The sequence below is a fragment of the Rhinatrema bivittatum genome, chromosome 10 (genome assembly GCF_901001135.1).
Source record: "Rhinatrema bivittatum chromosome 10, aRhiBiv1.1, whole genome shotgun sequence".
NCBI lineage: Eukaryota > Metazoa > Chordata > Amphibia > Gymnophiona > Rhinatrematidae > Rhinatrema > Rhinatrema bivittatum.
The window spans coordinates 101033204-101060862 of NC_042624.1; the positions used below are offsets into that span (position 1 = coordinate 101033204).

Below are 27659 nucleotides of genomic sequence, written 5' to 3' on the forward strand. Positions count from 1 at the left end.
GTGCCCTAGAGGTTTAAAAGGCTTTGTAAACTTGTGCAAATTCTACTGAACCATTGAGTCCTCAGAACAGTCTTTTTTTTTGCCCCATGAACTTGGATAAGGCTTCAGTTAACCTGTACAAGAAATTAGAATCATTCTAGTTTTTTGATATTTATTTATTTAGTACTTTTTTATACTGACATTCATGATACAGGTCATATCATATCGGTTTACAAGGAACAGGGGGATTTAACATTAACCATAACATTAATCGCAACGAAGAGGTAAAAAGTTACAATAAAACAAGGGTCGATATATTAGTTATGGGATATAACTCAATTTATTCATACTCTACACAATATGACATGAGTTTTATAAAATAGTGTCTGTTACCAACTAGATGAATCTTCTGGTCCTTATCTGACTACTATCATATTTAGTAACTATTTGAATAATACAAGGTATTGAGAAAACACCTCAAGAATGAAACATAGTGAAAAGTAATGTTAGTTTGCCAGTGTTGGGACAAGGACTGAAATGAATTATTTTCAGATTATTTCCAAATTCTAAAATGGTTGAAAGAATATCTGCTTCATTGTTATTCCAATGATAGCCTTACATATTAAATCCAAATACTGTAAAATGTGTTGTTTCAAATCATGTTATGATGGCAATAATGCACTCCAAGGGGTTGTCCATTGTAGAGGAATGTCTATATTTCTGGGATAATTGAAGGCATTGTGCCTGAGAGATGTTGATATCCAACAAAGGACTATAAACCCTTTCATATCTTATTGCCTAATCAAATAAAATTATTTAATTGTAGATATTATGGTCGAAGAGTTTGTAGACTTTGGGCCACTTGATCTCTTCATGCACCACAAAAGTGATGTCCTTACAACTCTTTGGAAATTTAAGGTAGCCAAACAACTGGCAAGTGCACTCAGTTACTTGGTAAGTAATATATTAGTTTTCAGTTTGAAATTAAATATATATCCGTCAGAGAGCCCTAAAGTAGGGTAAGTAACACCACTAATGTTTTAAATGATTTGAGAGATGCTTAATATTGCAAGCTTTATTACACAATGACAAAGAATATCAAAACTATTCAAAACACACACATATATTAATCAATTGTCCTAGTCAATCATTTATCATTCACACCACTTCTAAACTCTCTTTATTGTTATGCATTTATAGCATGTATAAATATCAAGATAAAACATTGTCAGAATATATACAGAGTGTTTGTAATGAAACAATAAAACCCCTTTCAATAGAGTTGAACTTCAAGAAAGATACTTCGTGAATTGCAAATGAGTCACATGAAAGACACCTTCATTAAAAAGGGGATACAGTTGAACCACAGTCCACAAGAAAGGATACTCTGTAATTGTTCATGGGGATGTTATGAAGAGTCCCGAGCATATCTTTATCACTTCATACAGGATCCACTACTATTTCTGTGTGTGTGTGTGTGTGTGTATTTTCCTGTCGATAGCAGGGCTGAATTAGCCATGCTGTCTGGGAGCGTCAATGCGACCGGGAGTAGGCGGACTTTCTCTCAGATAGTGACAGAGTTTTTAACTCTGTGCGTCTGCGCGGTTGTCTTCCCGCGCGAATCTGTTTCTCTCCTCAGTCTCTTTTTTTCTGCGAGCCGATAGAACGTGGGGTTTTTTCTTTCTCTCCTCGTCAGAATTTTGCTATTTTTGCGATTTTTTGCCGCTTTTTTCAATCGAAATATTTTGGCAGTAATGGCTCCTAAGCCATCCGGCTTTAAGTACTGCCAATGTGGCAAAATTATGTCCATAACTGATGGACATAATTATTGTTATATATGCCTGGGCCCGGACCACGACCAGGCCTCTTGCAGGGACTGTGGTCGGATATCTCCCCGGGCCCGGCAACGCGTAGAGTGTATAGTGCATTTGAGGGCACCCTCCACTCAAGCTTCTCTGGGACCAGTGAAGAAACAAAAGAAACCATCCAAAAGGGCTGTGTCGCTGGAGCCAGGGGAACCACCAATCGGCCAGGTTGACAAACGACCATTGCCGCTGAAAAGGGTCGAGGTTTTTCCTCATAAACCCCCTCATGAGCTGACCAGGATACATGGCTCTGTTCCTGCCACCCCCCATGCGTCGAAGAAGACATCGACGCAACCTGATCCGAAGTGCCAGAAGACATTAGAACGCGGCGCATCGGGGCCTACCCCCTCTACGCACCATAAACGATTGATGCACTGTGCAACGAAGCATGATGCACTGAAACATCACGGTACAACAGCACATCACGACACAGCGATGCAGCACGGTGCATCGGCGCAACACTTCGCATCAGTGCACCATAGAGCGTCTACTTAAGACAAGAGGCCAACCAAGCAAGCACCGCAGTATATGGCACCTCCCTCACAGTTGACACTTCCTCAAGGGGAGGTTCAGCCTCGGAAAAGCACACAAAAAACAAAACACATACTGCAAGCGCCCTTTCTTACCATTGCGCAACAACCGGGTTTTGAATCTGATGTGGAAGTTGGACTCTTTTCTGGATCTGACTCCTCTAGAGCTCCTTCAGTCAGTGGTAATTCACCCTCAAAACGGATCATCACCATACCATAGTAGACCAGAGTCCCCTCAATTGGGACCATCTCCGAAAAAGTCTAAGAAGTCTACGGTGACACCTACAGACCCGCTTTTATCAGTTCTTCCTCAAACACCACTCCCATCACAGCTGCAGACCCATCTCGCCTCTAAAGCAATGCTTCACATTTCTCAGGCACTAAATACATTTTTCAAGATTTACAATCTGTTCATCCATGGCCAGTGACTCCATCTTCACCACCGGCCCTCTCCTGATCCATCACAACCGGTTCCACCTGCGATGTCTCTGACCCCAGCATGTCCAGATGACCACTGAGAAAGTGGGCTAATGTCGTCGCCTAGTTCATCTACCGGCATGCCTTCTGACCCTCCAGAGGGTCTTCCAGAGCCCTGTTCCCCACCTGAAGACCTAACCTATGCAAAGTTTATAGAGAAGGTGGGAAGTCTCTTAAATATAGAAACCAGGGAAGATTCCAGACCCCAGGTTGGAGGTCCTAGGCATTTAAACATTTTTAATATGCCACTAGAACCCACAGCACTGCCCCCCACATGACGTTTTAAAACTTGGTTTTGTGCAAGATGTGGGAATAGCCATTCTCTTACGGGACCTGCGTCTAGAAAAACTGACTTAAAATATAAAATCGCAATTCCACTATTTACGACTCAGCGCAATTGCCTCATAACTCTATCGTAGTGGAATCCGCTCTATGTAAAACGAAGCGGTCCAAACTCCATGCTAACTCACCACCTGGAAAAGAACATAAATCCATGGAGTCCGAAGTCCATGCACACCACAAAAATTCACTATATAAAAATCTTGCTACAGTGATAAACGAGGGCTGGTTTTTATAGAGTGACCATCATATAGTGCTTAAGGCTTTCCAAACCGGATCTGCCCTAACTTGCACTGTGACTTTGTAATCATCAGTCACTCTGTGCATGGTTTATGAATGCTTATGATTATAGCTATATATGTTCATACAGATACTTGTTACTGCAAGCTATCTCCACACTTATCTGCAGTAAATCCACTGTATTAGCGAGCCTCTTAGTAGTAGATCAAGGTCTTACATTGCAATGTTTTGGAGTGGTTAATCTCCTTCAGGGAATAGAATCACTTGTGTGGACTGTTGTCAACTTTGTCTGTGAAAAATAAAAGTGAGTTACAATTGCCCCACGGATAATTTCTTCAGTGGCAAACAATGACGGAAGGCACTTACTTGGTTAGTATAATCCTGCGTGCTAATCGCTGAAGTCAGAGTTCCTTCAGCGCTGAAAACAGAACGTTCAAAGTCAATGTTATATATTTGGCAACATATGTGTGTATGCAGGAGCGGATACACTGTACCCCATCTACTTACATGAAAAGTTAAGGTGCTGAGAGCTACCTGTTGCTTTAAGCTGCCGCAATAACTGACAGCGGGTGCCTTGCACAGCCACCATTTTAAAGGGAAATGTGCCGTCAAAACCAGGGATGATTGACAACCGGAAGTGACGTGATTGCTGAAGTCAAACGAGGGTGTACCATTCAATTTTTTCATTCAAACCCTTGGGTTCTATTGTTTTTAAACAGTGGATCCACTGATTTTCTTTGTAATTGAGTGTGTACGATCTGTCTCCTCCGCGCCAGTGTAATGGAACGTGTTCAAGAATGATCCACCTGAAGTCTTCAAATCGATGTCCTTCTGCTATGCAGTGTTGTACGATAGAGGCTTTTGGATCATTATTATTAATTCGGCTTCTATGTTCAATGAGCTGAACATGAATTTTGCAAAGTCCCAGTGCAGGTTAGGGCAGATCCAGTTTGGAAAGCCTTAAGCATTATATGATGGTCACTCTTTAAAAACCAGCCCTCGTTTATCACTGTTGCAAGATTTTTATATATTGGATTTGCATGAGATTCATGCTACTGGGGTTCTTGGTGATTTAATTGTTGAACACCACAAAAATTCAGCATCATCAATTTTATATGATTCAATATTTGTTTGAAAATCTGCAAAAATTACTTCCTCTCTGCCTAGCCGCTGACAACTCCTTTCCGCAACCCTTCATGGACATGGAGGAGGGACTAGCGACATTACTGAAATCAGTATACGAGTCATTTGAAGTCTACCTCACGCTCATCTGCAACAGCCATAGCAGCGTGAAGAATGGCTTGGTTGAGGGCTAGTTCCATAAGGGAAGACGTCCATAATAAGTTGGCCGATATTCCTTGCATGGGAGACAACTTATTTGGCGATAAATTTGCGGAGATGTTGCACATCTAAAAGAGCAAAATACTGTGGTGCTTGCGCTCACAACACCCATGGATTCTCATTCATCCTACAGGAAATATTTTCCTACATTTAGAAGGAAGTCATACCCAAGATCATCTTTCAGGCCCTACCAGACTTATCGTCCACAACATTATCCTCAACAACGATACCACTCTCAATCTAATCAGTCACATGGCCGTCCTCGCCAACAGCATCCACAGAAACAGGGTACTGCTGCTCCTCAGAAACAGACACCGGCTTTTTGAGCTGCCCTGAGCCACCCCCACCACTATTCATAGTTGGCCGCCTGCAACATTTCTTTGCAAATTGGACAGCAATCACTACAGATCTTTGGGTGCTGAATATCATCAGAGAAGGTTATCGTCTAAATTTCATTATTCCTCCAAAAGTTCCACATGTACTTCATCTCAGGTGAACGTCATCCCAGTCTACTTATCTGCGAAAAGAAATAAACAATCTATGCATCCAGAAATCCATTCACAAACTTCATCCATCGCAAAAGAATCAAGGATTTTACTCCCATTATTTTCTCATTTCAAAAAAATCCAGAGGCCTTCTTCAATCCTAGATTTACGAAACCTCAACAAATACATCCAAGATGACCTCTCTCAAGAACATCCTACCTCTCCTGCAACCCAACGGCTGGATCTGTTCTATAGATTTGAAGGATGCTTACTCCCATATACCCATGCACCCTTCTTCATGGCGATACCTTTGTTTCAAGGCTCTGAATGAGCACTACCAATACAAGGTCCTACCCTTTGGCCTCTCTTCAGCCCCAAGAGTTTTCACAAAATGTTTAGCAGTGGTGGTGGCTCACCTCAGAAAACTGTCGATCCAGATCTTTCCCTACCTGGACGATTGGCTCTTAGTGGCTTCGAATCCAGTCACCCTTTGGGCTCACATGACCCAGACAATAAATTGCCTTCAGACGGTAGGGTTCCTGATAAATTATGAGAATCACACCTACAACCAACCCAATGCTACAATTCCATAGGAGCACTTAACAACACAGTGGAGGAGAGAGCCTACCTTCCACAAGACAGGCTGCACACTCTCTCTTCCCTAGCTTTGAAGTTACACAAACAATCCCATGCTTCAGCATGTCAAATCCTTCAAGTGCTAGGTCACATGGCAGCGGATATCCATGTAGTTCCCTATACGAGACTGCACATGCGACGTCTTTCAGTGGTGGATATCTCCCACCAATCTATCCTCGGGAGCTCCTTTTCGGCTGTCCCCACATCAACTAACCCTCACGACAGATGCGTCGAGGAAAGGTTGGAGAGCCCATCTCTTGGACCTGAAAACCCAGGGTCGCTGGTCTCCTCAAGAGTGTACACACCAGATCAACCTCCTGGAACTTCGTGCGATCTGGAGAGCATTGCAAACCTTCTCTCCACAAGTACAAGGGAAAAGCCTCATGGTATACACAGACAACCAAGTCACAATGTTCTACATAAACAAGGAAGTAGGGTCAGGTTCATGGACACTCTGTCGAGAAGCTCTTCAGATCGCTAAACAAGACAACTTGTATAGGCGGAAAGACATATATGAGTACACTCACCTTTTCAAGTAATTTTGTCTAGATTATCAATTCTTTGTTTTTCTGAGTTTTGTAACATTAGATGAGCCAGGTTTTTATTTCATTTTATTATTTTTATTAATTTAGTTTAGAACATAATATTACAATCTGATTGTATTTTTTTCGTCAATCTTAATTTCTTTTATTGATTTAGTTATTGTGCCTTTTTCTTTTGCTTCTCTCTCTTGAGAAGTATTTTTATGTTGATCTCAAGATTGACTTGTAATCTAGCTAGGTTTGTGTGTTTAGTTAGTTTGTTTTATTTTTATTTTGTATTTTTACCTTTTTATATTTTTACCAAATTGTGAACCGCACATTGCTAAGATGGTATAGAAATGTTTTAAATAAAATAAATAAATAAATACTGACTTGGGCAAATGCGAACGGAGTAATGCTTCAAGCTACTTACCTGCCAGGGCTGGACAACGTCACAGCGGATCTCCTGAGCAGAGTGTTCCATCCACACGAATGGACCCTAAATCGAAAGGTTGCTCTAAAAACTTTTCAACACTGGGGCTTCCTGACAGTCAACCTCTTTGCCACACAAAGCAATCGACAAACAAAAACCTTTTGCTCCATTTACCTAAGCAAACTTCGTTATGCTCCAGACACCTACCTCATTCCTTGGACAGGGGGCCTGCTATACGCCTACCCCCCAAGTCCCCTAATCTCCAGGACAATCCAGAAATGCATCCAAGACATAGCAACTTGATCCTCATAACTCCAGCATGGCCAAGGCATCCATGGTATGCGTATCTCATGAGACTTTCCGTATGCCCACCGATTCCGCTGGGAAATCACCCACGTCTCTTGATTCAGGAGGGGGGCATGCTCCTCCATCTGATGCACCAATCCCTCCATCTGACAGCATGGAGGTTTAAAGGTGAATATTAAGCCACTTGGGCCTTCCTTCATATCTAGAAGACATACTAATCGCCTCCAGGAAGCCCTCGACTAGATGTAGCTATGTGGGAAAATGGCACCGTTATGCAGAATGGTATAAGCCACGACGATTGGATCCTTTCTCATCCACAGTGACCCAGCTACTTGAATACCTCCATATGCTCTACCTCTCCGGTTTAGCTTCTACTTCAGTTAGAGTGCACGTAAGCACCATTGCAGCTTTTCATTACTGTTATAACGGACTTCCAATTTCTAATCATCCTCTAATCTCCAGATTCATGCATGGCATGCTCCATTTGAAGCCGCCGATGACGAAACCACCTGTGCCATGGAACCTGAACGTGGTGCTGGAGCAGCTCATGGCTTCCCCCTGTGAACCTTTAGATTCATGTCACATAAAATACCTTACCTGGAAGACTGTTTTTCTTGTAGCTATTTCATCTGCACGGAGAGTAAGTGATCTTCAAGCCTTAGTTCACTATTCTTCTTACTTGGAATTCTATCACAACAAAGTCGCTCTCAGACCTCATCCCTCTTTCCTTCCAAAGGTGGTTATGCCATTTCACATCAATCAAACAATTACACTACCAATCTTTAAATCAAAGCCACATCTTAATGACCGTGCAAACTCCTACACTCATTGGACTGCAAAAGAGCTTCGTTTTACTATAAGCGGAGAACGCATTCTCCTTCCAGACCATCTCAGTTATTCCTTTCCTTAAACCCAAACAAGCCAGGTCAGCCTGTTTCAAAAAGAACCATAGCGAACTGGTTGTGCCATTGTATACAAATCTGTTACAACAAACACTCGACCATACTCAACACTAAACCAAAAGCGCACCACATACAGTGCCCATTTATGAAAAGTACCATTGATAGACATTTGCAAAGCAGCAACTTGGTCTTCTCTTCATACCTTCATGTCACACTACTGTTTTGACAAACAAACTTCTGCAGACGCTACACTAGGTACGGCAGTATTGTCAACTCTTGTTAGTACTTAGGACTGTCTACTCTATTGAGGTTTGGTGTTCCGAACCTCAAATACTCCAAAACTTCTATGGACACAACCCGGGAGCTTGGGACTCCCAGGTAGCATGGCTAATTCAGCCCTGCTATCGATGGGAAAAAGCAAGTTTGCTTACCGTAAACGGTGTTTCTGTTGAAAGCAGGATGAATTAGCCATGCAATCCCTCCCGCCTCCCTAGACAGTCCAAGCCTGTTCAACGCCTCTTTTGCCGTACACCTTGCTTGGTTACAAAGAGACTGAGGACAGAAACGGATTCGCTCAGGAAGACGACTGCGCAGACGCACAGAGTTAAAAACTCTGTCACTATCTGAGAGAAACTCCGCCTACTCCCAGTCGCGTTGATGCTCCCAGACAGCATGGCTAATTCATCTTGCTATCTATGGAAACACCGTTTACGGTAAGCAAACTTGCTTATATAGTACCATCTGATAGAAAAACCCGTAGGTGAATAATCAGTGAGAAGTTGGTTGTGCAAATTCACCATAATACACAGTAGATAATGTTATATTATAATAATTTGTATGACCATTATATAATGACGTGTTGTACATTCATTGATGGAGTATAGATCAGTCTATTCAAGACCCTGTCTGTGTTATAATCATAGGTCATAGGACATAATAAGCTCTTTAAAAGAGAGTACAAAATTAAGAGAAAAAAATAGAGTAAAACACCATGACTCTTTTCAGTAAGTTATGTATTTATTTGCATACAAATAACTCTTGAAAAATAAGCGTATTATGTCCTTTGACCTATGATTATAATACAGACAGGGTCTTGAATAGACTGATCTATACTCCATCAATGAGTGTACGACACATCATTATATAAGGGTCATACAAATTGTTATAATATAACATTACCTACTGTGTATTTTGGTGAATTTGTACAACCAACCTTATGTAATATCATCAGCATACATAGTACTGTGCAACATAACTCATGTGGTTACAGTATTAAAGATTTATCTATTTAAGCAGGCTTTTAATTTGGATTCTCCAACTAATTAAATATCAAGCCAGCTTGAACTGAGTGCTCTTAAACTTTGTAATCTTAAAGGTTTTCAAGATCCAGTTGTCTGTTAGTGGCAGCACCTCATGGATAATTTGTCTTGAAACTACTTTTATTTTGTTTTTATTATTATAAATGTTGTCATGTAAGCTGCCTTGAAATGGCTCCTTTGTGAAGTGCAGTATATAATTTTTTTTTATAAATTCAAATGTCTATTTCCCAGTCAATTTACAATCTCTGTTTCAGCATCAGGAAATGAAATAACTTGCACCACAACTGGGGAAATCATTAAAATTGTATCTGGCTAGCAAGTACTTATTGGTCCCTTTATCTTGCAGTGATTATGCAAAAGATCCAGGGCAAAAACCAGCAAGTTCCACACCATGCATCTGTGTAATTTGGAATCTTGATTTTCAGTTGAAGTGGCATTTTCGGTTCACACTGAAAATATTGAGCGTTCAAAGGGGCATTTACCCTTGATAATTGTTGAGTTATCTGGATAAATGCTGAGTTCTGAATACCATTGCCATTTAACCAGATAAGTTAAAATATTTTAAAAATAATACTAAAAAAAACCCCAACCTTTTAAATTTTATCTGGGTAATTGAGAGACATTTCTTAGGCTTTACAGGGCAGAGATGAGTTAGCCAAATAACTTAGAATGGCAGCAGCACTGATAGCTTACATTTCCAGTGTTGCTGCTAAAGCAACACTGGAAGCTGCTGGGAGCAGTTTGAGAGTACTGTGATTCTGCAGCCAGAGGGTTTTGGAAGATGCGGGGTGGGGGGAGAGGAAGGGGGGATGAGGAGGGGGCTGGAAGTAAAGTTTTTTTGTGCAAACTGGGAGAGGGCAGGGAGGAGGGAATCGGACTCATAGGCCTTCCACTGGTGCACGTTTTGGGGGGGAGGAGGAATCAGGTCAGCAGGCTTCTCATCTGTCGCACTGAAACGAGAGATTGGGGACTGAGCCGGCAAAGCTTGGTTGGGATTTTTTGTTTTTGTTCGCCTGTTAAACAGCTATATTATTTGAATATAGCCAGTTAAAGTTATCCAGGAACAAGTTCCCGAGTAACTTTTAAATCCTAATCAGTGATATTCAAACATAGTTCAGGTTTCAAAGTTATCAGACTACATATAGCCAGATAACTTTATTTGAGGATATTTAATGGGATGCTTGTCCCGCTGAATATCCATGATAACACATAGCCAACTAATGTTAGCTAGATAAATTATTAATTATTGCTTCTTTTTTTTAATATTGACTTCAATGTTTGGAAGTACTAATACATCAAGAAACAAACCACAGAATATGAATGCAATTCTCAGTGAAACAGAAGTATTGATATCTACAGGAAGATGAACTTTTAATTAACCCTTTTTACACTCTTGAAGAAATCTAATAATTAGGCATGAAATATATTATGGAAAACTCTCTACAAATAGTACTGTACCCTAAATAGTAATGTTTACCCCAGCCTTTAATTATATGAATACTTTGAATGATTTTAAGTATTGAGTACCTGATATGAAGTCTTTTTTTGCAAACATTAAACACATTGTTCAGTCACCATATTAAATACTGTAATCTCTTTTGATTGTAGGAAGATAAAGATTTAGTGCATGGAAATGTGTGCACTAAAAATATTTTGCTGGCAAGGGAGGGAATTGGCAATGAATATGGTCCATTTATAAACTCAGTGACCCTGGGATTCCTATCACAGTGTTATCCAGGCAAGGTAGGAAGTCTCTAATTATGTTATGCTAATTCTCCCAGGTTTCCTGGACAGGATACACACTTGTACTGAATGTTTATAAGTTGTTCTTAAACACATAGCATCTGATTTATCAAGGGATTTCTTCCCAAAGCATAAAATGTGTAAAAAAAAACAAACAAAAAACCCTCAATAGGTAAGGTCCACAGATATTCAAAGACCTGCCAAACATGTAAGATCATTAGGTACCTTTACCCAGTTATATTTAGCTAGATATTCAGCTGTACTTAATAGAATAAGGGCCAGATTTTCAAAGGGTTACGCACGTGCTGAGCCTATTTTGCATAGGCCCAGCAACGCGCGCAAGCCCCGGGACGCGCATATGTCCCGGGGTTTTGTGAAAGGGGCGGGGCGGGGTGGTGGGACCAAGGCCTCCGGCACAGCAGCCGTGCCGGGGGATCGCACGCCGGCACTTGGCTAGTGCGCACAACCTACGCCTGCCCGGAGGCAGGCGCAACTTATTAAACAAAGGTGAGGGGGATTTAGGTAGGGCTGGGGGGCGGGTTAGGTAGGGAAAGGGAGGGGAAGGTGGGGGCAGAAGGAAAGTTCCCTCCGAGGCCGCTCCGATTTCGGAGCGGCCTCGGAGGGAACGGGAAAAGCCATCGGGGCTCCCCTAGGGCTCGGCGCGCGCAAGGTGCACAAGTGTGCACCCTCTTGCACGCGCCGACCCTGGATTTTATAACATGCGCGCGGCTGTGCGCACATGTTATAAAATCGGGCATACATTTGTGTTTGCCGAGTTGCGCGCACAAATGGACACCCGCGCGCACCTCTTAAAATCCGGCCCTAAAAGTATGGCTGAATATCTGATTAAATCAAGCAGGTCAAAAGTTGATTGGATAGATTTGGGTACCCTTAATTAAATTTAACTGCTTAGCACTGAAAATCAGTGCAAACAGACTATGCCTTCTTAAAACAAAAAAAGCAAAACAAAAATAAACAAACAAACAAAAGACTCCAAGCCCACAATCACCCCTCCCAACACTCGATAAACTATTTTAAAATAGCTTGTTGGGGGCCATATATTTTTTAAAGTCTTACTGGGGACCCGCTCCACTCCATCCCAGCATATGATTAACTTGACAGCAAGACCCACCTGATTCCCTTTGCCCCCTCCTTCTTGACACATCATTACCTTGACAATAATACCAGCAGGAGACCAGATTCCCCCCCCCTCCTCCCAGCACATCATAAACCTGACAGACCCACCAAGACCTGATTCCTCTATCCACACATTGCCCCCCCAAACTTGCCCGGTTTGATGACAAATGTTCAGATTAACACCAGAAATGAGTGCTAAAAAGGGTTACACAGTCCCAAAATTCCAAATCAATTCTAGATCCAAAGAAAATTTTATTGTTTATATCGGCAACTCCACTGTGTATACAAGCATATTTTCTCAAGCGAAAGGGTCCCCCGACACGGACCCGTGTTTCGCCAGGGGCTGCATCGGGAGGGACGCACAAGAAGTTTAAATACATGCTGTAAACAAAAAATAAAAAAGGACTGTGTGAGAGAGCCAACATCTATGCCGTACATCATTCAGAGATAAATAACACTTACCAAATTGAAGTTTTCAGAGTGACATAACAGGGAGCGCGTTACATGCCATTAAACAAGGAGCTTTAAACATGTCAGAAGGCGCCAAAAACACATAGCAGAGCAGGACAGATTTAGGCCTATTATTGCAACACCTAGATTTGTTCGGCCAAATTTAGCCGTTAGTGCTGAGTATAGAACTAACTGGCTACATTTCAGACTACCTTACCATAGGCACACCCCTGATCAGGCCCCCTTTTGTCCAGATATACATTTTTTCCACACAGAAATTTTATGCAGCCTAAATGTTCTCTATCAGAGGATGAGATTTTCAGACAGCAACATTTATGTAGTTAAAAACTGATTTTAACAGCATAAATGTTTTGAATATCAATATTGATGTAGTTTTCTTTCTGCTCCTTAAACAGTGTTTGCTTATTATGATTACATTCTCCTATGACACATTGGCCAGATATACTAAGCTTTATTCCCATAAGCACAAAGGGGCAGATTTTAAAAGGTACGTGCGCGGCGTACATTTGTGCGTGCTACCCGGCACGCATGTTATAAAATCAGGGGTCAGCACGCGCAAGGGATTGCACACTAGTGCACCTTGCGCACGCCGAGCCCTTGGGGAGAGCAGCTGGCTTTCCCCGTTCCCCCCCCCCCACCACCACCTTCCCCTCCCTTCCCCTACCTGTCCTGCCCCCCAGCCCGACAAACCCCCCGTACCTTTATCTCAAAAGATACGCCTGCCAACATGCGCATGTTGGCCGAATGCCGGTGCGTGATCCCCCAGCACAACCGCTGTGCCGGAGTCCTCGGCCACGCCTCCCGCCCCGCCCCACCCCGGACCATCTGCCCCGCCCCGCCCCCTGCCCGCCCATTCAGAAAAGCCCCAGGACTTACACGTGTCCTGGGGCTTTACGAGCGTCGCCGGGCCTTTTGAAAATAGGCCCAGCGCGCGTAGGGCTTTTAAAATCTGCCCCAAAATGAGGAAAGCTTTTGAGCATATTTGGCTCACAGAGTTTTTGGTTGACTGAAAATGCACTGATTTTTCACATTTAGTTTACTGTAAAATATTTTATTTACTGTATTGAGTGTAGTGGTGCTGCATGTGAGGTCGAGTGAGATGTAAACTTGTTTGCTACTAGTTATCACCTAAATAGATATGCAAATGCATTACAAGATTTTGTCACCACATAAAGATGAATTACATGTGATCAACCACAGACCTGTCACCCCTCTCAGCTATTTTATTGATCAAGAGAAGTTCTTCTGTTTGGGGTTCTAATGACATTTACATTTGTTTCACCATATCTCCTTGTAACTGCTGGTGTAATTTTTAGTGAAATTAGCACTTAAGAATTATTGGATCCTTTTTTCTTTAATACTCAATGCAGTTATAGAATAAATCTGCAGTCATACAGGTTTATTAGTTTGCCAGGCAATATTGTGATAGTGCAGAAGTATGTATTCACATTTTATAAATGTGATATAATATTGAATTCGATTCTTAGCAATCTGATTAATTGGAACATAGGGTGTTAATCTGTAGAAATGCCTTGTTTCATTCACTTGACAATTCATAATGTTGATTTCATGTGCCTAGATTAAGATATCATGAAGGTGTGTTCTACCAGGTAATGTACCGTCTGGGTTAAATGATCTTCATGTGCTTTGAACTTTCATCTTCACCAGACAGGGCATTATCTTTCAATAATTGCTATGTGCATTGTGGATCATTGCTCATTTAACCAGAAGATATTGGAGAAAGATATCATTTTGTCAACTATCCATGTGCAGTCTGGAAGATCAGGTTTTATAGTGAATTGTCACAGATTCATGTTATAATTGTACACAATGTGTTTTCCCTTAGAATGTGTGGAACGAATTCCCTGGATTGCACCTGAATGTGTCGATGATTCCAAAAACCTCAGTGTTGCAGCAGACAAATGGAGTTTTGGTACAACTTTGTGGGAAATCTGTTATAATGGCGAAGTGCCTCTGAAGGATAAGACGTTAGCAGAGGTAACATAAAAAATGTAATGTTCTAGAAAACACTGCTCACAATCAAGATCTACAGATTTGATTTTTTTTTCATGTGAATTTTCTGATAAACTAGTAGTAGTCTCCTGTACAACTATGGAATAATTTATTTTTATTTTTTTCTCTAGAACCTCTTTCGCCCTTTGTTTCCACTCACAAAAACATTTCCATTTTCCCATCACAGGAGAGCATCCTTTCCCTGTATGTACAGACCCATGCATGCAAAGGAGAGGGTGTCATGAGACATACCTGTGGTCAAGCACAGAAAGAAGAATTATGGCTCAAGTAGTTAGTAACCCAGATCATCACGTTTCTGCTTCAAACACAGTCCTGGGGATTTTATCTGAATGTCCTTCCTCTTTCTTGCACTGGAGTTTGCATGTGTACGTGACTGCTAGCAATCATGAAGGTTAACAACCTATCAGAGGCCACTTCCTACTCTGTGCCTCACATGTAACAAGAATATCTGTTTCTTCCCTACCCCATAGTATTTAACTTGCTGCTAGGTTTTAATAGAGTTTCTGCTCCTTATGCATTGGGCTCTGCTAGATCTCATGAAAGGTAAACAGGTGAAAAGTGGTGTGAACCAGTGTTGAGGGGAGAGGTGCCTTGGGGAGTAACCAAAAAGAAAAATTAATCTTTTCCAGTTTTGATAATTCTGTCTGTATATCTTGTATATATATGAAATCTTCTGTTATATTCCAAGTGTTGTATATGTTGCTGTGGACAAGTAACCATAAAAATATTTTTAAAAATGATTAGAACTGTATGACTTGTGCTAAAAAGTACAATATTTACGTGTAAAAGATGTACAGTGTTAAAAATCAGTGTTTGAGCATTTTAATATAGCAAGTTTTTTGAAGAGGTTTAGGATGAAATGTTGAATTCTGGCTTTATAAAATAGAAAGTAACATTACAGCATTAATTACACGGTGCAGATTTGAATCATGCAATGTTGTTAATACTTATGATAGTGACAGAAAGTTAAAGGAATGGCTACAGCACTTTTCATTTAAACGAGGCCATCATGATTTCTGAGGGTTTAGCGTATCACTGTAAAGTGGAAACCAATATTTTCATCTTGAGGTATCATTTCTAATTTTAGCATTGGTTACTCTTCTTTCCTGGTCTGTGCGCTCTGCATCATGACAGATTTAGGACTGTCTTCCAGTATGCACATGTATCATGAGGATGAGTCAGTATTTTGTTATTGTTTTTCTGTAGTACAATTGTCATCCCACAATTCTGTAGAACACCTTCTAACTTTAGTATAGATGTTTTCTTAACCATATTGTATAGATTTCTGTTTTTCCTTCATTTATTCATTTTCCCCCCCTTGATTTCTATGGAGTTGGTGCATTTAAGGTTAAAAAAATAAATCATTCAAATAAGTAGTGTTGTGACTAAGGTGTGAGCAAACACTTTTAGCCTCCTTCCCTTATTTTGACCTAACATCTTAGTGGGAGCATGTTCACAGTTTCCTCCAGTCCGTTTCAGGTGAAGTTGTGAAAATGTCTCCTCATGTCCATAAAGGGTTAATTAGGGACAAGCATATTTTACTGAAGTTGATGATGTATTATGTAATTTGGAATGGGGGAGGGTAGTCTAAAAACATGGGTAAATGGAATTTGATTTTCCTGAGATGTGCAGGGCATCAGGGCCACATTTATCTCACATAAAATGTGATTATTTTTATTCACCAAATAAACTGCGGAAAACTGCTCTAGATTCCCATATTTGAGTGAGTCAGGCCCATAGTAATTTCAGTGCACAAATGGATAATTGCTAAACACAAAATAATACCACACAAAAGATTATTCATGCCCTTCAATACATCTATAATTGTAGACATCTGTACTTTCTTGGCAATCAATATTAATTGAGCATTTAATACAGCTTCCGTCAATCCTGTCTTGCAGAAAGAAAGATTCTATGAAGGGCACTTCATGCTGGTAACGCCATCCTGCAAGGAGCTGGCAGACCTGATGAAGCAGTGCATGAATTATGATCCCAACCAGAGACCATTTTTCAGAGCAATTATGAGGGACATAAATAAACTGGAAGAACAAAGTGAGAATCTGTTTTGCTAATTGTTTAAGGTCTTGTATTGCATTGAAAGGCTAAGGTAAATCTGGGTGAGGTGCTATAGGGCTAAATCTTTTATTGTGTATAAAACAATTGCAAAATATTACCAGATGGTTAATTATAATAACTGAACTCTTTACAATGACAACAGAAGTAAGATTGGGCTGCTAGACTTAAGTCTGTGGTAGTATGCTGTTATGAAAAGTAGTTTGATGCATAGAAGGTTTAAAATGATTTGTCAAAATTTCTGGACTGCCTAACCCGAGCATACCATTGGCATTTTAGAAAGGAACATAAAATGCAGTTGTTCACACAAATGTTATATCCACATTTTGGGCCATATATAGGACCTTTGTCAGGCTGCTGAGCTCAGTGCATGGAGTTTCCTTGCATTAGGGGCAGTTTTCGAAAGGATTGCTGGGGGTATAAAGGTGTTCATTTGTGGATGAAGCCTCTTTGAAAATTGCCCCTCACTCTCTGGCTCCATGCACTGGAGTTCGGGCAAGCCTAGTAAAGAATACACAGGGATTTCATTTAGAAATTCCCATGTATTTTTTACCCTATACACTTTGCACTGCACTGCAAAGTATGCAGGATAGAAAAGTCCCATGGTACTGGCTTGTTGCCAAATCTTAAAAGGGAAATTCTGCAGGACGTTTCCCCTTTGAAAACTGACTTTTGGATACAGAGTACTTGGTGGGCGTACAAGCTCCCCATGGAGTTTCAAAATTGCCTCCCACCCATATTTATTTGATCTCTTATTAACCTTTTACTTGCATGCTTGATCTTAGGATGTTCTGCTTTTTATTCTGGCTTCCTAACTATGGAGCAGATGTAATAAAACCTGCGCTAACATTGGAGTTAAATTTTAGCACATTAAAAACAGGGGTGCGAATAGGATGCAAATCAAACAGGAGTTAAAAATGAGCGCTAAATGAAAAATGTGCACTAAAACGTGAGCTAAACTGAAAAATCCGCCCTAATGCAGAAAAGTGCTTTAAAACAGGAGTAAGGAGGTAATTATTTGAAGTGACCAAACTGACCTTGCATGCAAGATTGGCACTGGGCATTTTGACTTGGTGAAATCAAAGAGTAAGCTCTCTAGGGCAGGCACCTACAGTTGAACAAATGCACTTTGGTGTTGGGCATCTCAAATAGCTGTAGGTATCTGTTCCAGAGAGCATAGTCTTTGATTTTACTTAGTAAAATGGCCTTGCATGTGAGATTGGCCCTGGGCATCTCCACTTGGACACTGTGTGGCATGCAAGTCCATTTTGGTCACACTCCTTCCAATTTCAAGCGTTGATATGGCATTGTGTGTGGTCAGAATAGCCAGAGCATAGATGCAGGCTAGGCTCTGGCTGGTTTTCCCTGCACTTTTATTAATAAACAACAAAAAAGAAATAGCTCTGCACATCTTTGCAGCTTATAAATAAAGAAGTATTAGAACACTTAGTCTCTTTGTCTGGGCGTTTTGTAGGTTCCTTCATTCCCCTGGGCCTCCTGTTCCTGCCTGGACCCAGCTAGATATACACTTTCCCAGCAGGCTCCACCCAGATCATGATTCCCTGTTGTCTGAGGCTTAAAGTGGACCGAACCAGATCTCTGGATCTGGTCCTTTAAAGTATTCTGGGGTTTTCTTCTGTATGCTCCTTCCGTAATCCTTGTTTAATGCACTTAAGTGGATTTCCAGGTTAATTCCTTGGCCTGTGGTGGAGTAAAAGTTAACTCACATTTCTGGTGGCCATGATATTCTCTTGCTGTGCCTATATGTTAGTGTCTTTCTACCAGACTGGGTGCAGCAATAGAATAACTATGGCCACCAGAAATGTGAGTTTACTCTACCTCAGAACAAAGAAGGCATAAACTTTCTAGGGCTTCACCTATGGCTGAATAAAACATGAGCTCTCTTGGGAAAGCACCTTCAGCTGAATGATAGGCACTTGGTGTTGTGTATCCTGACTTTGTAGTACTGTTCAGTTGTATGTGCCTGCCCCAGGGAGCTTACATTGAAAATGTAAATCCTCCTGGGTCTGAGGTGGAGTACCACACTGGGCATAACAATAGTAAACAACATTTTCCACCAGAAATGTGAGTTTACTCCACTTCAGACCCAGGAGTTAAATTTCCAGCGTAAGCTGTCTGAGGCAAGCAGACAAGTGAGGTTATCAAATTTGCGGATGATACAAAATTATTCAGAGTAGTTAAATCACATGCGGATTGTGATAAATTGCAGGAGGACCTTGCAAGACTGGAAGATTGGGCATCCAAATGGCAGATGAAATTTAATGTTGACAAGTGCAAGGTGATGCATATAGTTACACGATGTTAGGATCCATATTAGGAGCTACCACCCAGGAAAAAGATCTAGGTGTAATAGATAATAAATTGAAATTGTCGGCTCAGTGTGCTGCAGCAGTCAAAAAAGCAAACAATGTTAGGAATTATTAGGAAGAAAATGGTGAATAAAATGGAAAATGTCATAATGCCTCTATTTCGCTCCATGATGAGACCGCATCTTGAATACGGTGTACAATTCTGGTCGCTGCATCTCAAAAAAGATATAGTTGCGATAGAGAAGGTACAGAGAAGGGCTACCAAAATGATAAAAGGGGAAGGAACAGCTCCCCTATGAGGAAAGGCTGAAGAGGTTAGGGCTGTTCAGCTTGGAGAAGAGACGGCTGAGGGGGGATATGATAGAGGTCTTGAAAATCATGAGAAGTCTAGAACCGGTAAATGTGAATCGGTTATTTACTTTCAGATAATAGAAAGACCAGGGGGCACTCCATGAAATTAGCAAGTAGCACATTTAAAACTAATAGGAGGAAATTCGTTTACACTCGATGCACAATTAAGCTCTGGAATTTGTTGCCAGAGGATGTGGTTAGTGTAGCTGGGTTTAAAAAAGGTTTGGATAAGTTCTTGGAGGAGAAGTCCATTAACTGCTATTAATCAAGTTGTCTTAGAGAATAGTCACTTCTGTAACTGACATCAGTAGCATGGGATCTATTTAATGCTTGGGTATTTGCCAGGTACTTGTAGCCTGGATTGGCCACTGTTGGAAACAGGATGCTGGGCTTGATGGACCCTTGGTTTGACCCAGTATGACAATTTCTTATGTTCAGTCTCTTTTTTGTTTTTATCATTTATACATACCTTCTCAAAAGCCATAGAACTCAAGCCTGTGCAGAATTAGATACAAAGATGCTATAAATACATATTTGATAGCTGTCTGTAAGAAAAGTGATTGTGGCTTACGTGTGAAATACATAAGAATTAAAACCTATGGGGCAGATTTTAAAACACATGCGGGCGTACATTGTGCGCAACCCAGCGCACACAAATGTATGCCCGATTTTATAACATGCGCGCGCAGCCATGAGCATGTTATAAAATCAGGGGTCAGCGCGCAAGAGGGTGCACACTAGTGCAAATTGCGTGCGTCGAACCCTCTGGGATCCCTACTGGCTTTCCCTGTTCCCTCCCCCTCACACCTTCCCCTCCCTGTCCTGCCTCCCAACCCAAAATAAACCCCCCCATATCTTTGTTTTGGAAGTTACGCCTGCCAGAGGCAGGCTTAACTTGCACTCGCCGGTCAAGTGCCGGCGCGCGATCCCCCTGTGCCGGAGTCCTCGGCCATGCCTCCCGGATTGCCCCGCCGCGCCCCCGGACCTTCTGCCCCTCCCCCATCCCGACCCCTGCCCGCCCATTCAGAAAAGCCCCAGGACATACGCACGTCCCAGGGCTTTATGCGCGCCGCCAGACCTTTTGAAAATAGGCCCGGCGCACTTAACTCCCTACGCATGTAAATCCTTGAAAATCTGCCCCTATGGTTTTGGCACATAGTAAGGATTTTCAAGGTCCAGAAAGCTAATTTGGCCCATTGGGTTATGTGATTCTGCTTTGACCTTTCTGAAGAAGATAAGTCACAGAACCTAAAGTCTGACTCTGAATCTTTGCTTATTCATTTTTTTCCCTCCAAATATCAGATCCAGACATTGTTTCAGAAAAAACACCATGTGGAGAAATTGATCCAACTCTTTTTGAAAAAAGATTTTTGAAACGTATACGAGATTTGGGAGAGGTAGGTCAAAAATCATTTGATATGAACAATAAGTTCTTTGCAGGTTGTAAATACATCGGAAGGTAACCCAACATATTAAAAAAATCCATCTGTAGTGTTCTTGCTGAGTTCCACATCAGATATAACCTTAAGAATTCCATCTATAGTGTTCTTGCTAGAATTCTTGTTTTATTTTAGGTTAGCTTCATAGTAGCGTACACTTGCACGCAATTCACATTTCTTTTCTCTTTTTCTAAGTATTGTAAGTACTTAGTGGTCTTACCTGCTCCATCTTTTCCATCTAAATTTTGACAGATGAGATTGGTCTGATGCCTCCATGGCAATATCTTGTATTACTAAATGAGATATTTGTTTCATTTCCTGGCTCAGATATTGCTCCTTTGGACATTGCCTTGGTGATGCCAACTAGACAAATCAAGAGTCAGAGAAGCAACCATGAAGGGCACTGGTTTTAAATTATAAGGGAGAAGACTGAGGCATCAATAGGTATAAGAATATAACTAAGGAGCTAAAAGGTCTGTGTACTAATAATAGACTTGGTCCATAAGCCACTTTGGTCAGGCTCCTATGTGATTTAAAGTGCAGGAAACAGCCAGAAGAAACTGGTGATCATCACCAGAATTAAGAACCTTAACCAGGATTTGTCATGGAAGCCCTGATATAGGAATTAATATATAAATAGGATGGAAAAAGCAAGGTGGACATGTGAAGAGAGAATTTTAAAGTAGCAAATTTTAATTTTGCTGTAGTTTTCCTGAGTTACAGAATAAGCCTATCTATTATCAGACTTTCCTATTCATTCCTATAGAGAAATTGTTCTAACTTTAGAAATATAGCCCACCATGGGCAGATGGCAAATCAGTTAAATGTAAAAGTAGAGGCTTATACATTAAAAGTGTAATTTTTAAAACCATTTATGTGCATAAATAGCTGTTCTAAAATTGACCTGGGCTCAGTGCACATTTAAAGTAAGTATGTTACTTGGTTTCATGTGTACTTTTTTTTTTTTTTAACTATTTATAACAGAATCACAAAACTTAGAGAACAATAAGCACGTAATGCTTGGCATACAAAGAGTTCAGCAAAAGGTGTTCAAAATAATAGACATCTTCTTTCTTCCTCATTTAACCAATTCCATTATGTCCCACTCCTGCATACATAGCCCAGTACGGTTCCCATATTTGATCGTAAACAGAGGATTTATGTCGCAATGAATATGTAAGCTTTTCAGTTATAGCTATATCTTTGAGTTCTCTATGCCAATGCGACCAACTGCCCTTCATCTCCCGAGGAGTCCCCCCACAAGAACCAACTCTGATGCCTTGCGATTTTGTGCCCTATGGGTCACCGAGGAATCGCAAGGCGCCGGCATCAACTGCGTTAGGAGGACACTGAGGAGGATGTCTAGGCGATCCAGTAACGGTTCCAGCCCAGTCACTGCAGTCGGCATCGGCATACTATTTATTTATTTAAAATCTTTTCTATACCGTCGTTAAGCGGACGCCATCACAACGGTTCACAATAGGGCACATAACTACATGTTGCATAAAATGTCTTAAATTATAACAACTAAACAGGTGCCATCAAAATACTGTAACATAGTTTCATAATAAGTATTAATTGATGGGTGTTATAAGTCATGTCCAGTTTTCTCTGTATCAGTTATAAGATAAAGTACTACTTAACTCTAGTTCTTTGTTGTTAAAATAAAAAAGAAAGAATAAAAATATAAAAATGAGAAACACACACATTAAGTAAAAAGGTGTGTGTGTGTGGGAGTTCGACTGACCGCAACCTACATTTCCCTGAGTCCATTCTCTTTGTGGTATGCTTGCTTAAATAGCCATGTTTTTAAACTTTTTCTGAAGGTTTGATGTTTTTGATGTTTCTTTGCAATCTGATTTCTAAAGGCATGTTGTTCCATAGGTATATGTTATCACCACCTACTAGCAGATGGAGACAGAGAACTCACTTTTTTCTGTGACATCACAACCAACAGATGGTGGCAAGTACTAGATTGATGCAGCAGGACCCCAGCTCCCAGGTTTCAATCTTTGGTCTTACTTGGTGGAGTGTCTATGGTGGTTCCACTCCTAGAGCAAATTTTTGCTGTCTTCTGGGCTTCTATGACAATTTTTAGAAAAACTCTAGCTGAGCAAACTGCAGGCTTGGCTTCCCAGGTTAAGTGAAATCTGGTAGTCAGATCCTAGGTTTCCTATGGGTCTTAGTGGAGCCCAGGGGGTTAACGGGCTAGCTCTTCAGCATCCTGTGAGCCAGAGTTTTTCTGTGGCCTCTGCCCCTCTGTTTTATTGTTTTTTTTCTTTTTCTGCCTGTTGAAATTAATTAAAACAAAAAAATCAAAGAGCTAAGAAGAGACGTTTTCTTTCAGCCACAGGCTGCTGAGGCAGAATTGCATAGGGAGTAATAATTTTGGGGACAGGAGGGAGGCATTAGGCCATCTCATGAGCAGGGGCCACCAGCATGTAGTGTTCTGTTGTCTTCATGATTGTGGATAAATTTGTATTCTGACAGAGATAGTGTGCAGTTGACACAAGCTGCCTGAGGCAAGATGGAGCATGAGCGCCATTGTGGGAGCCAGTGCGTCTGTTTCGTGGCTGGGTCCTGTTGTCCTTCCTGCATTGGGGCCTAGTGATTCACTTGGGGACTTAATCAAAGGAGGCCCAGAATTAGCTGAGTCTGTGCTGTCCAAACGCTCAGCAGGAGCATGTTTCCAGCTCTTCTGACACAGCAAGGGCCCACTCTGAAGTCTATGTGACCCGCTTCATATCTCCCGAAGCTCGCATGCTGGTAGGAACAGCTGACATTTTGAATGTTTCCCGTGGTTTGTTCCCACTCAAACCATTGCCTCCTAATGCAACTGATTTAGGCCTAGTTTAGCCTTCAGTTTTGTTCCCAGAAGAGGAATTGCATGCAGAATTACTTCAGGTTCCCTAAATTCTTCAGATTTTTACATCAAGCTTTCTGTGCTTTACAGAGGCCTGGTTGGGGAGGGTAAGTCTCAGGCACGGAGAGGAATCTGCCTCAGGTGTGATAGAGAACAACTACTCCCTAGATTTTGCCTCTCCTATTTTGAATACCTTTATGGTAACCCCATGCTTGTCTCCAGCTAAGAAGACTGTGGTAGAGATGACTCTGCATAGACTTCAACAGTTACAAGCTGTGGTTCCAGTACTGCACAACGATCAAGTTTGTGGTCAGTATTCCATTTATTTTGTGGCTGTGAAGGATGGTTCTTACAGGCCTATTCTCTATCTTAAATGAGTCAAGAGGCATTCACATTCTCCATTTCTGTATGGCAAGTCTCTGATCTGGAATTGTGGTCATAAGGCAGGATAAGTACCTGTCATCTCTGAACCGACCTTACAGAGTCTTATTTTCATATTCCCATTAGGGAAGAGCATCAGAGGTTTCTTTGTGTCTGCATACTGGGAAAACATTGTCAATTCAGAGCATTGCCCTTCGGTCTCACCACAATACCTCAGACTTTTACCAAGGTGATGGTGGCTGTTGCAATCTTTTTGCAGAAGGAAAGGTATTATGGTTCATCCATATTGTGATTGATGGGTCCTTTCAGGAATACAAGATAGTGTTCATCAGGATGGTACAGATCTCTAGATTGGGTAATGAAGTTTGCAAAGAGCAATCTAATTCATTTGCAGTCTTTGGAATACCTAGGAGCTTTTTTCGACACCAAAGCCAGCTGAGTTCACCTGACACAGGAAAGGACAGTCAAAATTGTGATTCAGGTCAAGCAAAGAGTAACCTGGAGTTTGTTGGTGACCAAGGTAGCGAGACTGCTGCTTTGATAGTTGGACCTGAATCTTCTGCAGATTTTAGCAGTTCATATTGTGGGAGTGGACAATGTCCAAGCTGACGTTTACATCAGGAACAAGCTGGATCCTGGGGAATGGGAGCTCAGCTGCAAGTCTTTCAGGAGATAGTGAATGAGTGGATAATTCCTTATATGCATCTGATAGCAGCTTGGAAGAATTCCAAGGCTGTCAGATTCTTCATTTGTCAGAAGGAGTATGGTGCCAACAGTAGTTATGCTTTGATTCAGCCATGGCCAGAGGACATATTACTGTATGTGTTCCCTCCCTGACTTCTCATAGGAGAGACCCTGAGAAGGATAGAGGTTCAGTGCACTCTAGTCATTCTGATAGCTCTGGATTGGCCAAGAAGGCCTTGGGGTATGGTTCTGTTAAGGTTACAGACCAGTCCTTCTCGTCAGATCTCAAGGCCTATTGTTTCTAGGACAAATTCTTCATTCTGCCTTCAAGGCCTGGCCCTTGAAAAGTTATGATTGCACAAGAAGAGTTACCCTTGTTAAAGGCACATAAAAATTATACTGCTTTGACTTATGTCTGGGTATGGCATCTGTCTGAAGAATCTTGCAGCATTGTCCACTTTTTCCCTGGCAAGCTGATATTTCTGCTGTCTTGAATTTTCTGCAGAGAGGTTTAGATAAGGGGTTAGCCCTTAATTCTCTGAAGGTTCGGTGGCTGCCATTTTCTGGTACAGGGGTTGAATTCAGGGAATGTCTGCCTCCCACCTGGATGTTTCTGTTTCCTTCAGTGGGACCTTAATCTTGTTCTCAGGGCTTTGATGTATTCTCCCTTTGAACCGCTTAAGTGAGCCCCCCATAAAGATCTTTAATTGAATACAGTTTTTCTGGTGGCCATATGTTCTCCCAGATGGCTTTCAAAATTACAAGCTCTGTCTTGCTGAGATCCTTATTCAATGTTTTCCCTGGCATCTATATCTATTCTACCGATGCTATCTTTATAGCTAAGAATGTTTTCACCTTTCATTTAAAATCAAATTATTTCCCTTCCAGTTTTCTCTGAGGAGGAATGCTATGGTAGGGATAGTTCCTTTCATGTGCCAAATATCCTTTTGGATATTTGGCACATTTCTCCTTTGATACTTAAAAGTCGCCAATTCATTTCAAAAAACAGACTTTCACCTTTATGGGGGATCCTCAGAAAGGTGAGGCAGCCTCTAAATCTTTTTTGTCTTGGTGGATTAAGGAGGCAGTATCCATAGCCTATTTGCTAAAGGATCGGCAGGTTCCAAAGGCCCTTCATGTTCACTCTACTAGGGCTCATGCTTTCTCTTAGGTGACTACATCTCTTACTCCGGAGAATATTTGTAAGGCGGTCACGTGGTCATCTTTATATTCTTTTTCCAAATATTATAGGCTGAATGTTCAAGCCAAAGAGGATGCAGCGTTTGGGACAGGCATCCTTGGCTGCCTCCCACCTGCATTAGTATGGGCTTGGGTATTTCTCATGCATCTGGACTGGTGTAATTTGGTCTGTCTTGTTAATTTCCTTTCCTTGAATCTTGCTGTAAGTGTGGGACCCCCCAGGAAGTCAGTGCCTGTATTGTTCTTCTTGGTTAAGGCTCGGGTCTTGCAGAAAGTTTCTTGCCTATGGGGAGAGTCGGAGTCCTGTCTTACTTTCTTCTTTCTGGCTGTGCTTGCTTCTCACCTTCTTCTCCCATTTGAGGTTTTGAGATTTTATCCCAAAGTTTTCTCCTGTTTTGTTTGGGATTTTAAAGTTTAATAATGTTTTTGGGGTAGTTTTACTTCCTAGCTTTAACATATAGATTATGGCCTTCAATTGCAGTGCACTATCCTATAGCCTGGTAATGATGTCACAGAAGGTATGTCATCTGCCTCCATCTGCTAGTAAGTGATAACACATCCGGACTGGTGTGGAAGGATTCAAGGCTAAGAAATTAACAAATAAGACCAAATTTCTTCTTACTAATTAAAGGCAAAATATATCAACTTTTATTCTTGGCATGTTATCCCTGGCAAAACTCATCAATCTGCAGTTTTTAAATCTCAGAAAGTAGCCTTTCTTATCTCTCTTGGACAAGATAGCAAAATAAAACTACTGAGATTAGAAAAGCTTATAAGCAATTTATAAACTAAAACAGCCTAACTGAATGAAAATAAACGGATAATAAAATAGAGGTGGCTGACCTTTCATACAAGACTCATGAAACCAGGCTGCACAGTAGCAGAAAACCTTATCACCACCAGTATTTCTCTCTTCACCCTGGTCTCACCGGAATCAGTCCTCCCACCATGGTCTCACCAGTCTCCATCTCTTTCTGCAAATCCCCCACATTGATTTCACCAGTCTCATTCTCTCAATTCCCTCACCCTGGCCCCATAAGACACTCAGTACCCTCACCCTGTCTCCACCAATCTCATCTCTCACTCCCCTGATCCCGTCTCCACCAGGCTCTCTCCGACCCACCCTCTCAACTAGTCTCTCCCCCCTTATTCCATCCCCCCTTTCTCTCCCTTTGTTCTCATCCCTCTTCTTTCTTCCCTCCATCCCCTGTTCTCTCTCCCCTTGCTTTCATCGGTCTTTTTCTCTCTCCTTGTCCCCATCCCCCTTCTCTCCTTGCCTCCAACTCCTCTCTCTCCTTCCTGCCCTCTACACAGCATCCTTCTGATCCTGGTGTCTCCTCAATCTCTGGGCTGATGACTGCAGCAGGAATCAGTGGAGTGTCCATTGCGTGAAAGAGCTGGCTAAGGACCCATGGCTCATTTATTTATTTAACAATTTTTTTATACCGACATTCGTGGGTACATCATATCTGCTTACAAGGAACTAAGAGAAATACAGCGAACAAAGGGGAAGGGAGCAGCAACAACGAAAGGGGGATTAACAAGGCGAAAGGCATAATGTGTAGGCGAGTCGATGGATG

General features: G+C 41.5%; 1 protein-coding gene across 1 annotated transcript in view; it reads left to right on the plus strand.

Annotated features, from left to right (window-relative positions):
* Window positions 1–27659, plus strand: part of JAK1 (Janus kinase 1) — a 169851-nt gene that overhangs the window by 124287 nt on the left and 17905 nt on the right. Inside the window, 6 exon segments of the mRNA XM_029618043.1 lie at window positions 806–933; window positions 10982–11066; window positions 11069–11116; window positions 14571–14722; window positions 16660–16810; window positions 20815–20909. Coding sequence (XP_029473903.1) covers window positions 806–933; window positions 10982–11066; window positions 11069–11116; window positions 14571–14722; window positions 16660–16810; window positions 20815–20909 — 659 coding nt within the window.